Source organism: Phalacrocorax carbo, chromosome 7, assembly GCF_963921805.1.
Source record: "Phalacrocorax carbo chromosome 7, bPhaCar2.1, whole genome shotgun sequence".
In the NCBI taxonomy this organism is placed as follows: Eukaryota; Metazoa; Chordata; class Aves; order Suliformes; family Phalacrocoracidae; genus Phalacrocorax; species Phalacrocorax carbo.
In genome coordinates, this window is record NC_087519.1 from 16,162,759 (window position 1) to 16,185,604 (window position 22,846).

The 22,846-nt window shown below is 38.0% G+C and overlaps 1 protein-coding gene across 8 annotated transcripts in view; it reads left to right on the top strand.

Annotated features, from left to right (window-relative positions):
* CGNL1 (cingulin like 1) overlaps positions 1-22,846 on the top strand; it is a 65,350-nt gene that overhangs the window by 37,032 nt on the left and 5,472 nt on the right. For 7 of the 8 annotated variants that reach the window (XM_064456473.1, XM_064456477.1, XM_064456478.1 and 4 more), the window contains exons 9-15: positions 2,440-2,646; positions 5,993-6,097; positions 12,540-12,692; positions 13,366-13,536; positions 15,985-16,146; positions 16,970-17,059; positions 22,561-22,644. In XM_064456473.1, the coding sequence (XP_064312543.1) occupies positions 2,440-2,646; positions 5,993-6,097; positions 12,540-12,692; positions 13,366-13,536; positions 15,985-16,146; positions 16,970-17,059; positions 22,561-22,644 (972 nt within the window). Of the gene's footprint in view, positions 1-2,439; positions 2,647-5,992; positions 6,098-12,539; positions 12,693-13,365; positions 13,537-15,984; positions 16,147-16,969; positions 17,060-17,287; positions 17,347-22,560; positions 22,645-22,846 lie in introns of those variants that run through there. The other variant, XM_064456480.1, reaches the window with a different exon arrangement.

Genomic DNA, 22,846 nt, shown 5'->3' on the forward strand with positions numbered 1-22,846 from the left:
CATGTACTTTTAAGTAAATAATGCTTCCTGTATGGGGAAAGTAGAGCAAACTGTGGTAGATGAGGTAGTGGAATCTTTAGGTACAGTGTGGGTCTGCTGCAGTCCTCCCTTACTGTGCAGCCCTGTGTAGGCGGTTGGATGAAAAAGAACAGACAAATCAACATTCCTTTCCCTGAACTCCCCAGAATACCTCAGCTGCTTTCACTCAGCTCCAGAAAGGGAAAATGAGACAAAAAGGAGCCACTGGTGGAGTGCTTGCTAATTAGTAAAATTTTTCCTTTTATTTTTGCTTTTAGCATAGAGCATACATAAATGCTATTGAAATTTCAGTATGTGAGAACTTAAAGCATCAACAGAGATTTATTTCAGAGCTTTTAACTAGTCATGTACTAAGAAGAAAAGTTTTTTCAGTATTTTCAAAAGACCAGAACTTGTCAGCCTACTTATGCTGCTAGTTTTTGTATAAGTTCATTGACCCTGTAGGCAGTTTGAGTGTTTTCTGAGTTACTGCTTTATCAAACTAATTTGCATGATTTTAGAGCTGTTGCTTGCTAGAAGATGATCTAGTGAGGGTGCACTTTGTAAACAAACTTTTATATAACTTTGCTTATTCCTTTTTGGGGGTGGGATGGGGAAAATCAGGAGCTACAATCAAGAATAGCATAACTGAAAAGTGATTTTCATGCTTTCATTAAATATTTCACAAAATAGTTTCTTAACAAACTACTCTGTAGAATTTCTTTTGTTTTCAGCCAGATAAACACAATTTCATATGCAAAAATGTTATGCTTCAATAATTAATGAATAATTACCTATTGTCACCAGATAATGTAGAGGCAAAAGGTATCAATGGATTCAAGAAGGATTAGAGAAATTAATGGATGATACATTCATGGAGGAAAAACAGTGAGAGCTGGGAGTGTGTAATGGGGAAAGGCTCACCCTGTAGTTCTTCCTCTTTTTGTCCATAAAAATTGGCTATGGCTGCTGGAGAGAATACTGGCCTAGATTGGCTCAAATATCTGTTCTGGTGTTCTTACTATTGTTTGAGGTCTTAATGTAAAAGGCAGTGAGCCTATACATGAGAACCAGGTCTTTGTACAGAGTATTATTTCTTTGTATCAGACCCTGAATGCCCAAGAGCAAGAACCACAAATTATGTCTCAGATTATGTTCTTTGGAGGGGATGCTGACTGACATCTCAGTGAAGAGCAAAGAAAATCCTTCCAGCTCTTTACTCCACAGAATTAAATGTTTACAAGTATGTACCTGGTCTGTGTTACAGTGTAACACTATAGATAGTACAATGATATAGATACATACTTCCACTCATGGTTTCCACAGTAAATGGTAGGGTGTTTAAGAGAGGGTAAGTGGTGAGACTAAGGTAATGCTGAGCTCTGAAAAGTTACAAGCTGCAGCTAGTTACCCTGCCAAAAAGAAATAATAAAATCTGTCACCACATGTGATAAATTATGATGACTAGTTTATTATCACTTGTCTTTGTACTGTATATTGATGTGAGTTTCTGAAAAAATATGAAGTGTGTCCTTTTAAATACAAGCTAAACTCAGTAGCTAAACTCCTATCCTCAGGCAGTAACTGAAAACCAAGCAGAACTTGTACCGAATAAGTACAGCCCCACGTAAGGGCTGTATGGCATGCAGGTAGAGCTGCACCAATACCACTGCAAGGTACTTCCAGTCCATATGGCTTGTTCGTGCCTGCTCACCATTTGCTCTTGTGTGCTGATACAGTGCTTTGTCTGACTGTGTTTTGAAATGGATTGGGTTTTTTTTCAGTAACACTGTCTGCCCCCATCCGCCCCCATTTTTTTAGTGTCAAGATCTCTTTATGTTAATCTGTGTGTCTATATATTACAGTTGATCCTGTTCCCTAAGTTGATTTACCGCAGCACCACAGATAGTTGCATGGATGTAGTGTTGTATGTTAGTGCTTGGAATAAGCAGTGGGGCAAGATTGCCTAAATTTTGTGTTGCTGTGGAAGGTACTCCTCATCAGTATGTTCTTCCTTAAACATCCATTGGCTTTTCATGTCTGTTAAGTTTTTTAGATTACTTGGAATTACCTACCTAACAATGGGATTTGGTAATGAAAATATTTTCAGGGCAGTGAAGAGGAAGATGTTAAGGTGAAAATATGTGAAGGCAGGATGAGACTGTTCCAGGTGTTTTATGTTACTTTAGTATGTAGATATGCCTGCGAGGAAAAAAAAAAAAGCTCCTTGTGTGTTCTCCCACAGCAGTATGAATAATAAAAATACATGTTTGTAAAGCATACAGACTTTAAGTTAAATTCTTTGTTAACATTTTGGTTTTATATACTAGCTATATTTTCTGTTGTGACATATGAAACTTCTCTTTGAAAACAGCATCAAATGTTTTTTTTTCTAAACATGACTTAATTTGTTTTTCGTAGAGTGCTGCTGTCCTTGCCAGTGAAAGAAACACTGCACAAGAGGTGCGAAATAGTTTAGAAAATCAAGTCAAAGAGCTGACTGAGGAAAATGAACAGTTGAAGAGAACAGTTGATGAGCTAGAGAGGAAAACTGAAGAGTTGCACAAACAAATTGATAATATGAAAGGAGAAGAAAATTCAGTAAAGGAAAAAATAAAGAGATATGAGGTAAGTTAAGAAAACAAGCCCCTTTAGTCTCCTTCCTGTTTGCAAATGATATGTTATAGAACAAAAACTGACAAGGAGCATGGGCAATGTCATTAGGAAGGCTAAGCAAACCCAGCAGGTTTCCAAGAAGCAGGATGCTGTTTGCCGACATGTATAGGAAAGATTTCCCAGTGACAACCGGTGTGAGAGCAAGTTAAAGCTTGGAACTGGGGAGAGTGAACATACTTTATAGCTCAGTTTACTTGTCAGATTGAAGGCCTTGCTGCTAATTCTAAATGTATCAAATTGTATGGGCTTTAAACGGAGGAACTCGGGGGGAGGGGGACAAACTGGCAATGCTAATGCCATCACACCCAATGGGGGAATAAGACAGGGCAACCTGAGCAGTGATAAATGTGCCGTAGCAGCCTCATGCGATGGCAACCAGGAGACTAACCACCTCAAGGGTTTGCACGGCTATAGTGGGTCCTTGTACACTCCTCCGGGGAAACCTGTGTGCTCAGGCACCTTTCTGAAATGCCTGTACACAAATGCACACAGCATGGGGAATAAACAGGAGGAACTAGAGGTTTGTGTGCAGTTGCAGGGCCATGATCTCACTGCAGTCACAGAGACATGGTGGGATAGCTCGCATGACTGGAATGTGGTCATGGATGGCTGCAGGCTTTTCAGGAAAGACAGACCAGCAAGGTGAGGTGGGGGAGTTGCTCTTTATGTGAGGGAGCAACTGGAATGCATCGAGCTCTGCCTTGGAGTGGAAGGAGAACAAGTTGAGAGCTTGTGGCTAAAAATTAAGGGATAGCCAAATATGGGTGACACTGTTGTGGGTGTTTGCTACAGGCCACCTGATTAAGAAGAGGAAGTTAATGAAGCCTTCTACAGACAGCTGAAAGTAGCCTCGCAGTTGCAAGCCCTGGTCCTCATGGGGGTCTTTAACCACCCTGATATTTGCTGGAAAAGCAATAGGGCAAGCCATGCACGATCCAGAAGGTTTCTGCAGAGCATCAGTGACAACTTTTGGATGCAGGTGGTGGAGGAGCCAATGAGGAGAGATGTGCTGCTCAACCTTATCCTAACAAACTCCAAGGAGGGGCTGGTTGAGGGTGTGAGAGTTGGGGGTGGCCTTGGCTGCAGTGACCATGAGATGGTTGAGTTTAGGATACTGTGAGGTAGAAGCAGGGCCACGAGTTAGATTACAACCCTGGACTTGAAGAGGGCCAACTTTGGCCTCTTCAAAGACCTGCTAGGAGGAATCCCATGGGCTAGGGCTCTGGAAGGCACAGGGGTACGAGAGAGCTGGACAGTAGTCAAGGACCACTTCCTCTGAGCTCAGGATTGGTGCATCCCCAGGAGGAAGAAGTCAGGCAGAGGAGCCAGGAGACCCGCAAAGATAAGCAAAGATAAGCAAAGAGCTTCTAGAGAAACTCAAATGGAAGAGGGAGGTTCACAGTATGTGGAAAAAGAGACTGGCCACTTGGGATGAATACGGGAATGTTGTCAGGGTAAGCAGAGGTGCGATGAGGAAGGCCAAGGCCCATTTGGAATTACATCTGGCAAGGCATGTCAAAGGTAACAGGAAGGGCTTCTTTAAATACATCAGCAGGAAAAGGAAGACTGAGGATACAGTTGGGCCCACTGCTGAACAAGGAAGGGGCCCTGGTGACACAGGTTGCAGAGAAGGTGGAGTTACTGAATGCCATCTTTGCCTCAGTCTTCACTGCTAAGGCTGGCTCTCGGGCGTCTCAGCCCCCAGAGAAGAGAGGAAAAATCTGGAGAAAGGAAGACTTACCATCAGTTGAGAAGGATTGGGTCAGAGATCACCTATGCAAATTGGATCCTCGCAAATCCATGGGCCCCGATGGGATGCACCTGTGAGAGCTGAGGGAGATGGTGGATGTTCTTGGTGAGCCACTCTCCATCATCTTTGAAAGGTCACGGAGGACAGGAGAGGACTGGAGGAAAGGAAATGTCACTCCAATCTTCAGAAAGGGCAAGAAGGAGGACCTGGAAGCTGTAGGCGAGTCAGCCTCACCTCTGTCCCTGGAAAGGTGATGGAGCCATTCATCCTGGAGGTCATCTCCAGGCATGTAGAGGACAAGACGGTTATCAGAAACAGTCAACATGGATTCACCAAGGGAAGATCATGCTTGACCAACCTGATAGCCTTCTATGAAGGCGTGACTGACTGGGTCGATGAAGGGAGAGCAGTGGATGTTGTCTGTCTTGACTTCAGTAAGGCATTCAACACTGTCTTGCATAGCATCCTCACAGGCAAGCTAAGAAGGTGTGGGTTGGATGAGTAGACAGTGACGTGGATAGAGAACTGGCTCAACAACAGAACTCAGAGGGTCATGATCAATGGAGCAGAGTCTGGATGGAGGCCCATAACTAGTGGTGTTCCCCAGGGGTCTGCGCTGGGTCCACTACTGTTCAACATATTCATCAATGACCTGGATGATGGGATGGAGTGTAACCTCAGCAAGTTTGTTGATGGTACCAAGCTGGGAGGAGTGGCTGATACACAGGAAGACTGTGCTGCCATCCAGCAAGACCTTGACAGGCTGGAGAGCTGGACTGAGGGAAACCTGATAAAATTCAACAAGAGCAAGTGCAAGGTCCTGCACCTGGGGAGGAACAACCCCATGCACCAGTACAGGTTGGGGGCTGAACTACTGGAAAGAGGCTGTGTTAAAAAGGACCTGGGAGTGCTGGTGGACAGCAAGCTGACCATGAGCCAGCAATGTGCCCTTGTGGCCAAGAAGGCCAACGGTATCCTGGGCTGCATTAAAAGGAGTGGGGCCAGCAGGTTGAGGGAGGTTATTCTCCCCCTCTACTCTACCCTACCCTAGTGAGACCACATTTGGAGTACTCTGTCCAGTTTTGGGCCCCCCAGTTTAAGAAGGACATGGAACTGCTTGAGCAAGTCCAGCGGAGAGCTACTGGAGCATCTCCCTTTTGAGGAAAGGTTGAGAGACTTGGGTTTGTTCAGTCTGGACAAGAGAAGACTGAGGGGGGATTTCACTGATACCTATAAATATCTGGAGGGTGGGTGTCAGGATGACAGGACTAGGATCTTTTCAATAGTGCCCAGTGACAGGACAAGGGGCAATGGGCACATGTTGGAACACAGGAAGTTCTACCTCAATATGAGAAAAAACTTCTTTACTGTGAGGGTGACAGAGCAGTGGAACAGGCTGACCAGAGAGGGTGTGGAGTCTCCTTCAATCTGCCTGGATGTGTTCCTGTGCGCCATGCTCTGTGTCCCTGCTTAAGCGGGGGGTTGAACAGGATGATCTCTAGAGGTTCCTTCCAACCCCTACCATTCTGTGATTCTGTATCATTGCAGGAGGAGAAGCAACAATTAGAAGAAGCTTTGAAACACGCTGAAAAGGAGGCAAAAGAATTGGTAGTGCTAAACAGCTCTTTGGAAAGCCAACTGGAAGATATCCAGGTAGAATAAGAGCAATTTGGGATATTTAAATTTCCTGTTTCTTTCTTGAGTCACCATTGCTTTCTGCAGAGTAACATCTCATTGTTTTTGAAGTACTCTTTGTTTTAAAGTCCAGACCTCTCTGCAATTTCAGAAGTTTCCTGAAAGCATTTCAGCATTTCATTAAAATTGTTTTCTTGCTAAAGTCTTACCACTTGAAGTTTTTTGTTTTGTTTTGGGGTTTGTTTGGGTTTTGTTGTTGTTGGTGGTGGTTTTTTTACTTCCATGGATCTAGCAAAATTTCAGGGAGATGAATCACAAAATAAATTACCTAAGGTTTTATAAACCTGTTTTATTATTTTGAATGAGCAATCTACTCTGTGTGTAGGTATTTACATGTAAAAGAATGAAAAGCTGTACTTGGATACAAATACAAATACTGGTAGTAGTCAAGTATGAGTAAATTAACTTCTTTTTTATTTTTTCCAAACCTGTCTTACTTGCAAATGTTGCATGGAAGTGGTATATTTCATCACCAGAGAAATTTAACCCATATCACTAGGACTTGCAGCCTCTCAAACTGTATGAAGTCCTCTTTCCACTTTGCTCCTTACTCTACTCAGTATCCAGGAAAGAACATACTTTCTCCCAGATTAGCCGAGAAATAAATCATGTGGAGAATGTATCTACTTCAGAGCAGTGGAGAGAGATGTTGGCAATATTGTGTATGAGTAAAGAAAGAATGATTCAGATGAAATGAAAATTCAGATCTGTTTAGTAAGGAGATGAATGTGTATAAATCTTAAAACTCTTACTGACATAGTATTCTGTGTCTGAAAAAGTTGTAAACCTAATCTTTCATCTTTGTAATTCACCTTGTACATGTACCGAAGAAGCATCTGTTTCTACAGTGTCAGATAGTTTAGAATTCTCTAGTTTTGCTTCTAGAGCAAAGTTCTTCAGTGATTCTGTCAAACAAATCAGGCTCAAAAGTGAGGTACATCTGTGTGGCTAGTGACCCTTTTTTAATTGAACAGATGTTTCCCTTGTTGTCTTCAACAGAAATTTTACATTACTGTTCTGAAAATCTGAAAAATAAATTTGTCTATAAGTGGATTATAAACGAAGGGAAGATTGTATTAATCAGCATGGTCTCATGGTTCAGTTAATTATAATAAAAAGAAGACAATAACAACAAGAAGGAAATACTACTATGTCTTTATATTCTTGAAGCACATTATTCTTTAAGGTTTTAACAGTATGGGCAAGGAATTTTTGTTTCTACAAAATTATGTTTTTAAGCTGATGTTCCTTGTAACTACATCAAAAAGTGTTTCATCTGAGGCTTTTGGTCAGTTGATTTTTTTTTTCCATTTTAAATCACTTTATCTGTTCTACCTCAATGATTTTCTAAATTTGCAATTATGTATTGCTGATAGTCTGCACAGTCACAAGACATGGCCCATTGTTCATCACTGGCTTGCATTTAGCACTGTTCTCTAAGAACTCCTATCGCAGTCTGGCTTGACCTTCCTGCACAACATGAATCAGTGCACCTCCTGCATCTTGATTAGCATCTCCTGCATCTTGATTAGCTTTGGGTCAAGATGCTTCAGATGTGTGTTCTTTCTTTTCTGTTTAGACATCCTTCAGGGCATCATACCAAGGAATGCTGCCTCCAGGCTGGGTCTCCTAATTAATCTAGGAAAGGTGACAGATAGAAGAGTCTGTCTTGTGATTTTATTCACAACTTCTAATTTCTGGCACACCAAGTTAAACCTCCTTCTGATTCTACACTCCTCCACCAGATACGAGCACTAACTGACATCAAGATGAAATCAGTGGTCCTTTTTGTTTAGAAAAATTCCGCCTTTCGCTCTTTAGATTTTTGCTTGTTTTAATGAACAATGTTGTACAGTAGGCTGATTTGGCCTTGCACTACCTTTGGTAATTTAGATGACAAACTTTGGCATGGTAATAATGCTTATCACAGTGGGAACTTAATTCCTGACTGGCCCATCTTGCTTTTTACATAATACAAATGACTTTTAATGGGGGACTAGCATAAGAAAGACAACGACAAGCTTAATAGAATTGTAACAGTTACTGTAAACACAGCCAAATCTATTCCTCCTCCATCCTGAATTTCTACTCAGAAAAGGTAAAGCTGGAATACACTTAATTATTAGAGACAATCTGTTTTAATGCTTTTGTCTAAAATCAACCCCAGTATATATTGAAATTTTCTTTATGGATGGTCAGGCAAGTAGTATTTTTTGTAGTGTCTCATGCTGTGTTATAACCTCTGTTTCAGGGTAGCCTCCTCTATTTAGTCTACTGTATTGAGAAATTAAATACTGCTTAACATTTTTGCAACATTGATAAGACTTTGAGGAGTTTCTTTAGAACTCTCTTGAGAAAGGAAATAATATAATTATTATACACCTTAACCATAGCATACATGGTACTGCAATATGTTAAAAAATAGCAATTATACCTACATTATGAATGGCAGTGCCAAGTATTCTGTGCTTGTTAAATTAAACAACCAGGACATAGGATCCTTTCCATGGGTGGAAGAATATGCAGCTTTTCATTGTGCTAAGTAATGATAGAGCACTGTAAGTTGAAATATGTTCATAGGTTTCAGTTATCAGTTGAAAGAACTGGTTGATTTTGTAAAGAGGTGGTTCAGCTAATATTTTTCTGAAAAATAAGGAAGGTTATAAGTTTATAGTTTACTATGAAAACAGATTACTATTTTTGTTTCCCGCCTTTTTTTTCCTTCTCTGGGTATGTGGAAATGTGAGTGTGTTCTGTTGTTTTATGGCTCCCTATCTTCTGGAGCACTGTCTTTCCACCAGCCTGAAACATAGAAATGCTGCTGTATAGTTAGCATCACTTGCGCTGAAATAACACTTAAGCTTCTTCACAAAGTAATTAATTGCCACTACAGATAGACTTTAAATTGGGAAGTAACCGACCATTTAGTTGACTTGTGGTTATACCATAACTGACAGGTCAGCCAATTCCAGTGAAGAGTACTCAAGGATTTTTGTATGTGAAGGGGACTCAAATTAGAGGTTGCATTTGAGTTCACTATTGAAGCTGTCCTATTGGACATCCCAGATATCACATACTGAAATTCAGTATATGGTGTTGAAAGGCTAGATGTTGAGGAAACTGCAGCATTTGGGTAGTTGGTAGTAACATTTCCACTGCATCATGTTTTTTAATACTTGAGTTAAGCAAAGTGATATAAATGGAAGTTCAATTGTTTCTAGCATGACATGTTAGTCTATCTCAAATATTGATGTTAAGCTGGGCATGCTAATTTTTATCAGCATTTTTTTCTTGTCAGCTAATCTAGAAAAGCGAAATACCGTATTCTTATTTATGTTGCCCAAGGAAAATGACTGTTGATGGGAAACTATATATGACATGTTATTTCCCCTGAATAACAACAGATACTACTTCATTCTTGTAATGTAATGCAGGATTTTCAGTAAAACACAGATCATTCCTGTTGCTGTGCTCAGTTTTCATGAGGAATATTTTTAACGTATACCTATTATCAACTTTATCAAGTTTTCAGCTGGCTACATTTTAGCAAAACAATAAGGACCTTCTCATGCTTTAGTGGTAATTTCACTATTTGAAGAATAAATTATTCTATGGCATAGTTACTAGCTAAATAATACAGATCATAATATGGGCACCTACTAAATAGATTTTTGAAAGAAAATTATGCAGAATAGTGCAGTAGGAAAACCACCATTTCCAGCCAAGCAGAATTCATCAAGCCCAAAGGGCAATCAGCTATTATACACTTTTCCAAAGAGAATGGTTGTGTATGTGAACCATTTGATCATGCATTAAAAACTTGTTGATTTGGTAAGAAACAACACTGGTGTAAATTTTTGTTTTTTGAGTCATATACTTTATACGGGCCCAGAGAAGCCTTTGCTTTCTCCTGTCACTAATAAATGTGATCTACCAGAAGGGGAGGCTGGAAAGTGATAGAATCTTTACTGGGTCCAGGAAATGCTTACTCCTGTGATTCTTATGGCACATCAGATCACTCAACACAGATACTGATGCATCACAAGAGGGACATGGGCATGAGAGATTTTAACAGATATGGGAAAATGAAGGCATGAAGCACCTGAACTTCAGTTCTCATGATACTCTGAAGTAGCATTGCCACTGTTAGTTTATTACTGATCTAACTAAAAACAAACTCAGCAAAACTGAAATTTCTCCTTGGAACAGGTCAGTTATCTAGGAATTGCATTTTCTATTAAAAGTTTGCAACACTTCCTAATTTTTAGTAATGTACTTAGTATTTGTGTTATCTCCCTTCTTAGTAACAAGCAGTGAAAATATGTTGGTGAAAATGGGGAGATGCAGTACGTGAAAAGTACAGATTTTTTTTCTTTTCAGGATGCCAGAATATAACTCAAAAGGAGAAAAAGCTAGATTTCAGTCTCAGGCATCTGTCTGCCACATAACTGAAAATCAGACAAACGTTAGTATGATCTGATGAAAATTGAGGTGTTGCACTGCTTGCATCAAGCCCCCTATTTATTATTTTCCTTTAATATTGTAACTATTCATACCTATTATTACTTTGGCAATTGCCCTAGTTGGTAGAGGAAATGTCTTCTCATATTAGTGATTGTTCTGTTTGGTTGATTGTTTTTTTTTGTTGTTGATGATAACTCTGAAGTAAAGAGAGTGAATAGATTTGCTCTGATGTTTATTTCCCTTTTCAGCACACTGAAAAATGCAGAACAGCATCCTGCTGGCACTATTATTCTGCCACCATGTATTTCACTGACCTGTGTCTGTGCAGTTTGTTTCTCAAGGATGTGTAAACAAGTGGTGAAGTTAAATGATCTGTGAAAGGCTGATGGAGGCACATGAGGTTTTTATAACCTGTTCAAATATGGTACATTAGCAGAGTCCCAAGGCTTCAGCAGCTTTTAAACTGAAGTGCTAAAGTTGTACCTTTTCAGGGTTCTTAAAATCCTTTGTCAGCTAAACCAAGTCTGGTGTAGATTTAGGCTTTGCAGAACAACATCTGCCCAGCATGTTTTTGGGTTATGTATAGACTTAGGCATCCACCATGCTTCCTGTTTGTATCAGAGATGTCTTTTGTTGACAGGTTATACAGGAACGTAAAAGAGACAATGAATCTAAAGAAACCTCTAACTTCTAACATCTGACAATGCTTTTTCTTTTCTCTTAGAACAATTACTTTTTGAGATTCCGATCTATATTGCCTAAAGAAATACTACTGTGTTTTCACATTTAAAGTTTTTTGAAAAGTAATAAAGCTAGCATCATAGATATTCATATTAGATATTCAGCAGAACTTTGTATTTCTAGTATTAACAGGTAAAACAATATTTTGGAATGTTTTTTACAATTTATGGTGATTTTAATTAATTACATTTTTCTGTGGGAACAATTTAAACTGTCCATGATCTAATTTTAGTGAATTTAATGGTGTCTCTCAGACTTAATAAACACAACCCCTTTTTCTAGTCTTGTAGTGTCTATTTAGGGTAGGGTCATTGCGGTATTACATTATGGGGGGAGAAGGAAGAGGTGAGAGTCCCAACATGCAGATGGAAGAAAACATGCTTTTATTGTATTGGAATGAAGTAGAGAAAGTCAGTTATTCTGCTGCTGAACAGTATTTAGAAGTTGGAAGGTGGTACGTTCTTAAACATCCTGAATGTAATAGTAGACACATTTGGATAGATGTAGGTGGTAGATGAGCATACAACATAGCTCTGCAGTTCATTCAAAATTTAACCTAGATAATGATGGTCTGGTTTGAACATTAATGGCAAAAGTTCTTTCAGGAAGGGGATTTCTGTGCTAAGTGCTGCAAAGTTCTGTTTGCACAGCATCTGTCAAAATGAGGCATCATCTTGATTAGGGCTTCTGGGTACTATAGAAGCACAGCAGTGGGGAAAAAAAATCACCACTAGTTATTTCTCACTCATTGTTGGAAGAGATTTGTATTTTGTTTTATTTTTTTGCCTAGGAAAAAAGATGGTTGTTGAGAAAACTTTTAACAGATTGTTAAAAAGAGCATATAGGAAAATGTGAATTCTGAAATGGATATTGAATCTTTTGCAGGAGGTAGGATTTCCTGACGTGTGCAACTGCAGAGGAGTGTATCCTTTGCATGTAACAGAATCATGAAAAGGGCCTATGTTTGGTCCTACAAACGTTGTAACAGTGTTCTAGGAATTTATAGGAAGGATAAAGCACTGCATCACTAAAATAATGTTTTTCCTTTACTGGCTAGCAAACTATCTCCATAACGTTTTTTTTTTATTATTATTATTAAAGTTTGTCTTAATGTTAAAACAGCTGGCGGTATTAAGGTGTTAGAAAAGAGGGACTACATTTCATTATATATATATTTTTTTAAAATCTACTGCAGGAGAACATCCGTTGTATTTCACAGGAACGGCAACAGTTAACTCAGCAGTTAAAAGATGAAACTCGACAGAAGGAACAGTTAAAACAGATAAAGAATGAAATGGAGAATGAACGATGGCAACTGAACAAGACTGTTAAAAAGTTACAGGAGGAGGTGAGTTCACTCCAAAGAGGCTGCAGAAATCTGAATATCTAACAGATATCTAACAGAAAGAAGCAACCGAGCTGCCCAATTGTGTATATTTTTTTTTAAATGTGTAAAAGAAAGCAAAATGCAAATTTTACTATTAGTCTCTTTGACCTAGAGATTATCAAGAAAAGCTTTTGGGGCTGGAACAGTAGTTGGAACACTGCTATCTCAAAATACTGTTGTGAAACAGTTCTGTTTTGTTTAAGCAAGATTCCAGATTTGAGTTCAGTTCTAATGTATGCTACAGCAATATTTCAGAGTTTTACAGCTGATTCTCTAAATGCTACTGCATTAGAATTATTTTGCCTTCTGCGTGTAAACCGTACAACTTAGTATTGATATACTGAAGTGTGACTTCACAGTTCATTACGTCAGTCAGCTGGAAGAACTGCTGACAGACAAAAAGAGAAAATAGTCTTGCCACACATACTACTAGAAAATAGCCTTACTGTTTTCTGTTTTCATACTTCTGCATAGAAATTCATTTGTTTGGGAACATGTTTGATAAATTTTCCATTTGAAAATACTGAGCTGAATATCGAAGCTAGAGAAAAAAAATCATTTTGGTGTATTAAGCATGATAGAACCTTTTGTAGCATTATTTTAGGAAAAAAAATGATACGTACTTTTTTCCCAGATGTCTGAAATGGTAGAGTTCTCAAGAACATCAACTCTGGAGCTTCAGAATCAGCTTGATGAATATAAGGAGAAAAATCACCAGGAACTTGCAAATGTGCAGAGACAATTAAAAGAAAAAAATCTTGAGGTAGAAAAATCACGCCTGACAACCATGAGAATGCAGGATGAGGTAATGACTCATAAGTTCAGTGACAAATTCGAACCTTTGACCTAGAAATCAGCTCAGATATTTTTCATGATAATGAATACTTGCTATCACACTTTTGTGTACTTCATCATGAGAGGCTGACCTCAATCAGCATGCTTTTGAGTTTCTTTCTTCATGATGATGATCAGCGTGTTACGTCTGCCAGGGAAATGTAGTTCCTGCTTGTGACAGATTAATGCATTGTTTGACAAATGAATGTATCTTAAGTGATATGACAAGGATTCCACTGATGATCTGCTGCTATTTTAATCCCTGATACTGAAGAAATTGAGAATGTGGAAATATTCTTGAATTAGGGAAAAAAAACCCCAGCAGTTATTGGTGGGGGGTGGGGGTGGGGGTGGGTAAGGGCAGAGAAACCAACCACAAATCCAAATTCTGTCTCCAAAGAAGCTGACATACATTCTCCTCTTCCTTTGTATGAGCCAAGTGGCAGATTTAAATGATGGTGTCTATGCAACCAAGAATCAACCACAGTCTTGAAGTGTCTGCCTCTTAGCATGTAAATTTTGCCATAAAGGCAATCCAGTCTTTTAAAGATCGGCATATACTTGTTCTGCAGTTGGTAAAGCTATGAGAGTACACTGGTCACAGGTGTTTTCTGTATGTAGAATATTTTGATTTTTCCAGTTCAGAACTTCTCTTATGATGCCATTCCCCTTAACAAACTTATTTTAAATTCAGTTTAAAGGAACAGCAATAGAAGGAAGTATATTTCCTATATATTATTCTGTCTTCCTTCTATATTTATCCCATTCAGAGATGGAGAGCCTTTATAAAGGGGTGAAGACACATAATTTAATGTGAAAGATAAAACTGGGATATTGAGAAAGTGACCCTTCAGTTGAATAAATGAGAATAGAAAGCTTAAATAAAAGAGATGTATGTGTATAAATATGTATGCACACTGTGATTACAGTTATGAAAAATACTTCTAGTGTTAGTTATTACAACTACAAAGCAAATAAAAATAAAAAATTTCAGAACAAAAGAAACCTTCATTATTTGACAAAAAAGATAATCCAAACTCTATATAAAGGACACAATATTACTGGTTGTGGAATTCTCAGTTTCCATGAGGCAATATTTAAAACCCTAGGGCATTAAAAATGTGGTATGGCAACTAGCTGCAAAAGAGGAAACAAAATCTGAAAATATAGGATAGGCAGGTAAAACAGCAGACTTCCTAGAGAGACTAAAAATTCAGGACAATTTAAAGTCTTCATTATCTCTCTCTCCTTTGTGTTTAACAAGAAGTACAAATAGATAGTCCTTCCATTCAATGTGAAATGAAAGAGTCTGTCTGTGAAAATCCTCTTGGGTAGGTGTCATAGTGCACAAAATATTCTCTTTGAGAGCCTCAACAAAAGCAAAGGATCGTAATGATCATGGCAACATGAGTATCATCTTGTTCTAGCAGAAAAATTATGAAACAGTCTTGCAAGGCAGTATGAGAGTTCTGTGCTGTGTCTCTTGTAAGTTCTCTGTGGATACATAAAAGATACCAGTCTTGAAAGCTGTCAATCCAGTGTCATTCTAAAACATTAAATGCATATGAAATGCTATTAATATACAGATCTCTCAACAGCTGTTCACCAAGCCATGCAGATGTCCAACGTTTTGTTGTCAGGACTTAGCAATAGGTAGCAAACTCTGGAAACAGTCACTAATACATTATTTTTAGCTTCATCTCTAAAATAAGCACTTGGCTAAAAAGAGGAAGACTATGGAACACCATATGCTGAAGAAAACAAACACTCATATATTATATACATGTCACAAGTTAAGTTACAAAAATAAGGAATGATCAGTCTCACCTAAAACACCTCTCACTACTTACATTTTTAAGTACCGTGAATGTTTTCAGGTAATTTTGATTACCTGCTGTCATTAGAATCAGAAACTTTTGTCGTCAGCAGATAGCCCTACTATTTCTAGAAGTTATACTAATATGTATATATATGTTAGCAATGATGTCGTTGGTAAAATGCAGTCATCAAAGTGCCGCAGACATAAACTACAGAATTATTTAAAAGCTAAACTATCAGTAGTCTGAAAAGGAAAGGAATATTGCGAAAGTTGCAAAGATATAACCATTTAGAAAATTGTAAAAATTTTGGCTTGCTATAACTGGGTAAAAAGAAATAAATTTTAAAACCCAACTATGTATAATTGTCACTGTAAAACCTGTAGTGTGAAGCATCTCTTTAGATCTGATGTTTAATCCAAGTTTATTTTCTTAGTGCCATCTTGTGGATAAAACAAAAATTACTCTGAAAAACATATAACTCGATGCAATTCCTGTCACATTTCCATATCTGTTACGTTTGTAGTCAGCCCCCTTCAGTGACATCACTTATTTATAGAAAGTACAGTATAAAGTGTATTACCTTAATTTTATTTTTTCAGATGCGTCTTATGGAAGAAAACTTGCGGGACCACCAAAGAGCTCAGGATGAGGCAATAACAAAAACTCAGCTGCTAGAACAGACTGTGAAAGTCTTGGAGTATGAACTGGAAGCTAAAAACCACTTAAAAGACGATCGGGCAAGACAAATCAAACTAATGGAGGTAAAAGACATTTTTAAGGGTTGGTTTTTTTTATGAGAACTGATGAAAATAATTTTGGTATTTCACATTAATTCTGCCTGGGAAGAGACAAAATAACTTGATGTTGTTGAAAATCTCCATGTAGTACTACTGCAGGAATTATTCTGGTATATTCTAAAGGTGGTCTGTTAGCGTATCTACTGTAGCATGATATGTTCTAAATTGCAATTGTTCTTTCATTATTTTAATTTACTTTCTTTTTAATTATTTTTTTCTGGAGTATCAGGCAAAATTGTATTTTTGTTTGTAGGCCCATCACTCAGAACTTCAAAAGTACTTCTATTTCTAAGTTCTATTTAGCATCTAGTATCAGTTCATTTCAGGAGCCTAAGTAACATTGTTATTCTATGTTCTTACATGGTTAGCTTTATAACTGTTCAGTTCAACTAAGCTGTCATTTGACTTTTATGAACAAACACTGTTAAATTATTGTACTCCTATGAGAAGAAATTTGTCTTCCAAATCTATAATGTGACTTAGACTAAAAACAGACTCTAGAAAAATTACAGAATTTCTCTTATTTTCTTGAAATTGTTGGGAGTGATTTGAAAAGGAAATTAAACATCTATTTTACTTCTGTCAGATAAAAAAATTCACTTTAAAGGCTTATCTACCTGCCATCTGTTTTTCCAGATTCTTTATGTGTTTACAGAGGCATTTCACTTTTCAAGCCTAGTCTTTCAGGCAATTTGAGCCCTTGAAGTTTAAGGAAGAATGGCCTGGTAGCAACCTGAAGAGAATGGGAAAGCAGTATATTGAAATTAATTTTCTTTGTTCCTCTTAGGACAAGTTATCTCAACTGGGACTTGAGCTTGATGAAGAAAAGACTAATTCAGATTTGTTGTCTGAGAGGATCAGTAGATGCAGAGAACAGGTACTTGAACAAGTTTTCTAACTTGTATAATGATGAGAAAAAAGTGTTATTAGAATCACAAACAATATTTATTAACTAGATAATGATTAGCAATACGGTTAATACACTATACTTAAGCAGACTATGTAAATCAAAAAAAAAAAAACTAAACCAAGGTTCACAAACATAGTTAAATATGCCTCTCCACGTCATCACAGACCAATTTTTTCCTGTTTTCCTAACTGGAAGACTGACACAGATTGCATGTAGTGACCGAAGACCAGTATCACCCTCTGATATTTCACCAGGTAATCATTGATGCATGCATAGATGATGCTATCGTAGGCTTAGTTTTAGGTGGTGAGGCTCTCAGAGAAAGCCTCGTTGTAGAAAGTATCTCAGATTGAAAAATCACAATTTTTTAATCTTACTGATAGTAAGATTACAGAAAGTAAATCTTATGTGCATGCAACACCAAGGCACCATTACTACCTGCTGGGACTCAGGTTACTCAGATGCTATGCAATCGCAATATAGTCTTTTTGCTGTTATTGTACAGACTCTGAGTCAGTGGGTGAAATAGAATGTAAAGGATCCATAATAATGTGGGTCATGCTATTGTTGAACTAGGAAGCCTTTAATACTAGAGTTCATGCCTGTGTTATAAGCCTGGGATAAAAGAACCATAGTCATAGCTGCACTAGTGGGTACTATAGTAAGTTAATTTGCTAACTGAATGGAAACCTAAAATGCAGATGGGTGACCAAAATATTACATAATGGGTAAAAGATATGTTTATTTTGAGGTCTGGGGTTTCTTATTTCACACATGAGTTACAAAGGTTGCTTTGTTTTGATTTTATGCCAGAATGACTTAAGTAGTGAAATTACTAAAGAGTATTTCAGGGTCTGCTGAGCATTTATAATGACATAAGAAATTATAATGGATTTGTTTTGGTAATATCTGTATTTCTATAAATTTTTTATTATAAATGTGTTATTTCAATATACTGATAATGAACTATAATACTCAAATTTCTAGTAAAAACAAATTGAAACAACTGGTTCTTTTTTACATGAAGTTAAATGTTTGAATAAACATTGGCAAGGCTGATAGTTCACATTTCATTTACCATGAAATTATACCCTTTTTTAATTTAAACACCCTTTTGAATCTGGGAATGGCTGCATGAGACACTGTTCTCATCTTCCCTACCTTGATTTCGAGAAGTACCACAAGAAAGTGGAAACAGTAAAAAATTTTTTGGGAAAAGTGGATCATATTCTATTAGTTTTTAAATTATAAGCTACTAGCAACTCTGGAAAGAGCAAAATGGTCAATAAACACACATGTAGAAAGCTAGAGCACTCGGCTGCCCTTTGAGTCTAAAGCGAGTAGGGACAGGGCATTTTAGTACATGATGGTTTTTTTCCTACAAACAAGTGAAATGCCATTTTGTTTTTGCAAACATAGTTGAAAAATGCTTAAGATACCCCCATCAATTCTTGTATTCTGTGAAAATGCAAACATGAATCTATTGACTTCAGAGTTGTTTCCAGTAAGTGTGAAGAATCGACTAGTTAGTTTCCATGACAATTTTAGAATAAATACAGAAGGATAAAATTGTGTTTACTGCATCATCCACTTCCTTTTGGTAAAGCGTTCCCAATGGATAGTACCATACCTGCTCTTTAGCTGGCACCAGGTGTTGGAAGCAAACAAATGAAAATGTGGACATGGAGGTCATTTCTCAGTTATGAAGGATCAAAGGAATTTGTTTAGCTTCAGCTTGTTTGTTAAACATCATTTTTTTAGTCACATACTTAAGAATTATGTGTATGGGTGTGTGTGTGTATATATATAGAGGCACATATAGATATACTTTCTCCTACCTAGGTATTAAGAAGTACCATAGGCTGTGAACCTAGTGCAAGATGGTAAACAATGACATCTAAAATATTGCTTTCACTAATAATGAACTCGACAGCTGCTTCTAATCCTAAAACTGGCACAAAATGCTGTTACGTCTAATAAAGCTTTGTAAAGTCTGATACTATTGCTTTTCTCAATTCTTTGTTCTTAGCATTCTTCAAATCCAGTTGTGATAACTTTGCCTTAAGCTGCAGAAATAGTCTATTCTCTTAACATAATTAGAATATATCAGATATAGGAAAGACAGAATATGAAGCACAAAACTCTGCATGGTACATACCTAGAGCCTATCTTAACTCCTGTGAAATAAGTGAGAAGTTTGAGCAAATTTTGGCAGACAACTGCTTTTTTCCTTTGTGCATGTTAATAACGTGTTTACTAATGAAAAGTGCAAGGAGATAAGTGAAAAGAGTTTTCACACCCACCCCACCCACCCCCAGCAAGAATTGTGTCCTGCTGCCCTTCTCATTTTTACAGCTCTTGTATATATTTGCATGTAGCTTTCTGATCCTAATCAGCCATAGTACTTTTTCTTTCTCCCCATTATTTCTGTGAGGTTCCTTTTACCATGAGGTGTCACAAGTGGAGTCCCCCAGGGATCAGTACTGGGCCCAATGTTATTCAATATCTTCATAAGTGATCTGGATAACAGAATCAAGTTTAGCCTGATGAAGTTTGCTGATGGCACCAAGTTGAGTGGCGAAGTAGACACTCCAGAAGGGAGAGCTGCTCTGCAGGAAGATCTGGATAGGCTGGAGGAGTGGGCTAACAAGAACCTTATGAAGTTCAACAAGGACAAGTATAAGGTCTTGCACCTGGGAAAACATAATCTGGGAGTGCAGCACAGACTGGGATCCACCTGGCTGGAGAGCAGCTCTGTGGAAAGGGACCTGGGGGTCCTGGTGGACAGGAAGCTCAACATGAGCAAAGAGTGTGCTGCTGCGGCCAAGAAGGCCAACAGGATGCTGGGTTGCATCAAAAAGGGCATCGCCAGCAGAGATAAAGAAGTCATTATCCCACTCTACTCAGCGCTTGTCAGGCCACACCTGGAGTACTGTGTACAGTTCTGGTCCCTGCTATACAAAAAGGATGTGGACAGGCTGGAAGAGGTCCAGAGAAGGGCCACCAAGATGATCAGAGGACTGGGCAGCCTGCCATATGAGGATAGGCTGGGAGAACTGGGTTTGTTCAGCCTTGAGAAAAGGAGGCTTAGAGGGGATCTCATCACCATGTACCAGTACTTAAGGGGTAGCTACAAAGAAGATAGAGACTCCCTTTTTACATGGAGTCCCATGGAGAGGACAAGGGGGAATGGACACAAGTTGCTCTTGGGGAGATTCCAATTGGACACCAGAGGGAAATTTTTCACAGTGAGGACAGTCAACCATTGGAATAATCTCCCCAGGGAAGTGGTTGACTCGGCCACGTTGGACACCTTCAAGAGTCGTCTGGAGAGGGTGCTGGGCCATCTTGTCTAGCCTGTGCTCTTTCTAGAAAGGTTGGAGTAGATGATCCCTGAGGTTTCTTCCAACCTTGGGATTCTGTGTCCAACAACAGTAGTAGTCATCTTGACAAGTATTATATTTCCCTCTAAATAATTCCTTAATTTGAGATCTTGGGAAGGTTGCACAAATTTGTCACAGCCTTTGAGCACAGTAAGAGGACAGTAGAACTTAAGAGCGGTCCATTAAACAGGTTCCTACATAAAACAAAAACCCTTTCTTCAGTTAACAGTTGCATGCTTCATTAGTCATTCATTTTATTACAAATTTTGCTTTATTTTTTCTGTCTGTCTTCATGGCTAAAGCAATTACAGCAGAATAAACTCTCTGTAATACCTCACATTTTAACTTTTTTTATGTACTTCATTAATAAATACAGCTATTGTTCACGAGTGGTTATAAATTTTTTATATGTAGTAATATATAAAATATTTCTATATATAAGTATAAAATATTATCATTAGACTTCTATGTGACAGTGAGAGCTTTTAAGGAAATTACCCAGCTGTTGAGAACACTGGGAATGTGCTAACATTTGTAGTCCAGTAACTGTTATGACCTAAGTTTTCAGGAATGCCTTCTACTTTTCTGAAACCATACTGTTACATAACATGAGCAGCTGCATGCATTGCTACCATGTTTGTATTTATATATTAGTTTCAAAGCTACAGAAACAGTGTCAATGATTTCTTTTAAACATATGATTAACTAAAGCTATGTCATTTAATGTTATAATGTAAAGAAAAAAGGCCTAAGGTAAAATTTCATGTGCTGTACTTGTTTAACCTTCACATTCCTAGCATTGCTTTTGGATTTTTTATGCAAGAATTCGCAATGGCTTTTGAAAGACCTTTGGTAGATAAATCTGTAACTTAGAGCTGCTTAACTGTGATGGAGTGTTTATGCAAGTTCATAAGTAACTGTTGTAAAGCAGGGAAGAAGGCTGTGGCCGCTGAAAATTTTGTCAGTCTTTTTGCAGGTACAGTGATTGACATAGATGTTCACTGTGTTCTTCAGGTGATATCATAGTAAACATTGTGCAGGGAATAGCACAAATGCTGTGATAACATTAACTGTGCCTGCAAAGGCATTTGTAAAGACTTGGGGGCAGTCTCAGCAGGAAAGAGAGGCTAGAATGCTAGAAGAGCATTGGGGCACTACAGACCTTGTCCCTGAGCCCTGAAGTTTCAGCAACAGCTGTTAGGCAGTTTAGAGTTTCTCTTTGATACTCAGAAGTGGGTTGTTTTTTTTTCAGTCAAGTCCAATAGTGTGATAAAACAAAACAAACTAGTTCTGTATTCTTATCTTGATTCTGTATTGTTCAGGTACTTTTTAACATTGTACATATGGAAAATATACTTTCCTTTTGGTTACTGAATATGCAACGGAAATATTTACAGAAACTGTAGCAAAAGTTGTATTTTAACAAAACAAACAAAACCCACCCCATCCCCAAATCCAGAAGTCAGTGCTCTGCTAGTATGACAGACATAAAATTGACTGGATGTGAGGAGCCATATTCATATCCAGTATGCATTAGAGTCTGCTGAAAAAGAGCTTTTACTATTCTTACGGACCTAGAAAACTGTAATTGCCTGTAGAGTATCTCACTGAGTTCTAGGCACTTCTCTGCAGTTACCAGTTTGTGTTTAATAAAGTGGAACTTTAAAGTAGACTAGTCAATAGTTTAAAGGTAAGGCACCATTTCAGAGCTTCAGACCTAAGTATGAAGAAAACTGTAGAAGGTGTTTGAAGACTGATGTGATGTTCCAGAACTCAGTTCCCTGCCACAGGAAATGTCTCTCATGCAGCATTTTTGAGTTCCGTTCCCTGCTACAAAATATATATACCGAACATCAACAATACACATTGTGGCTGGGAAACGCATATAATAAGCACTGTGAGTACCATAGGCTTCCTGAAGCAGAAAATTCTGTTCAAGATTGTAATTGTAAACTTCATCTGAAATCATGCATATGTCTTGAATTCTAAGAGCAAATTTTTTCTCACTGCATAGGTATATGTACTTCATGATATAGATAAATATAAATTAAATCTTTCATTAAAATTTCTGTCTTTCTAAAATAGATTGAGCAAATGAGGACAGAGCTACTTCAGGAAAGAGCTATAAAGCAAGATTTGGAGTGTGACAAAATTTCATTGGAAAGACAGGTAATTATGGCTTGCATATCATCACACTAGCAAGATAACGGGCTGGGTATCTGCCTTCATTAGGAAATTCAAATAAGTATTTAAGGAATATAGTATTTAGTAGCTGGCACTATGGTATCCCACCATAGTGTGCTGCTGGAAGTATGTGTTAGTAAGAACAGATAAAAAACTATGAGTATCTTAATACTGATACTCAAAAGAA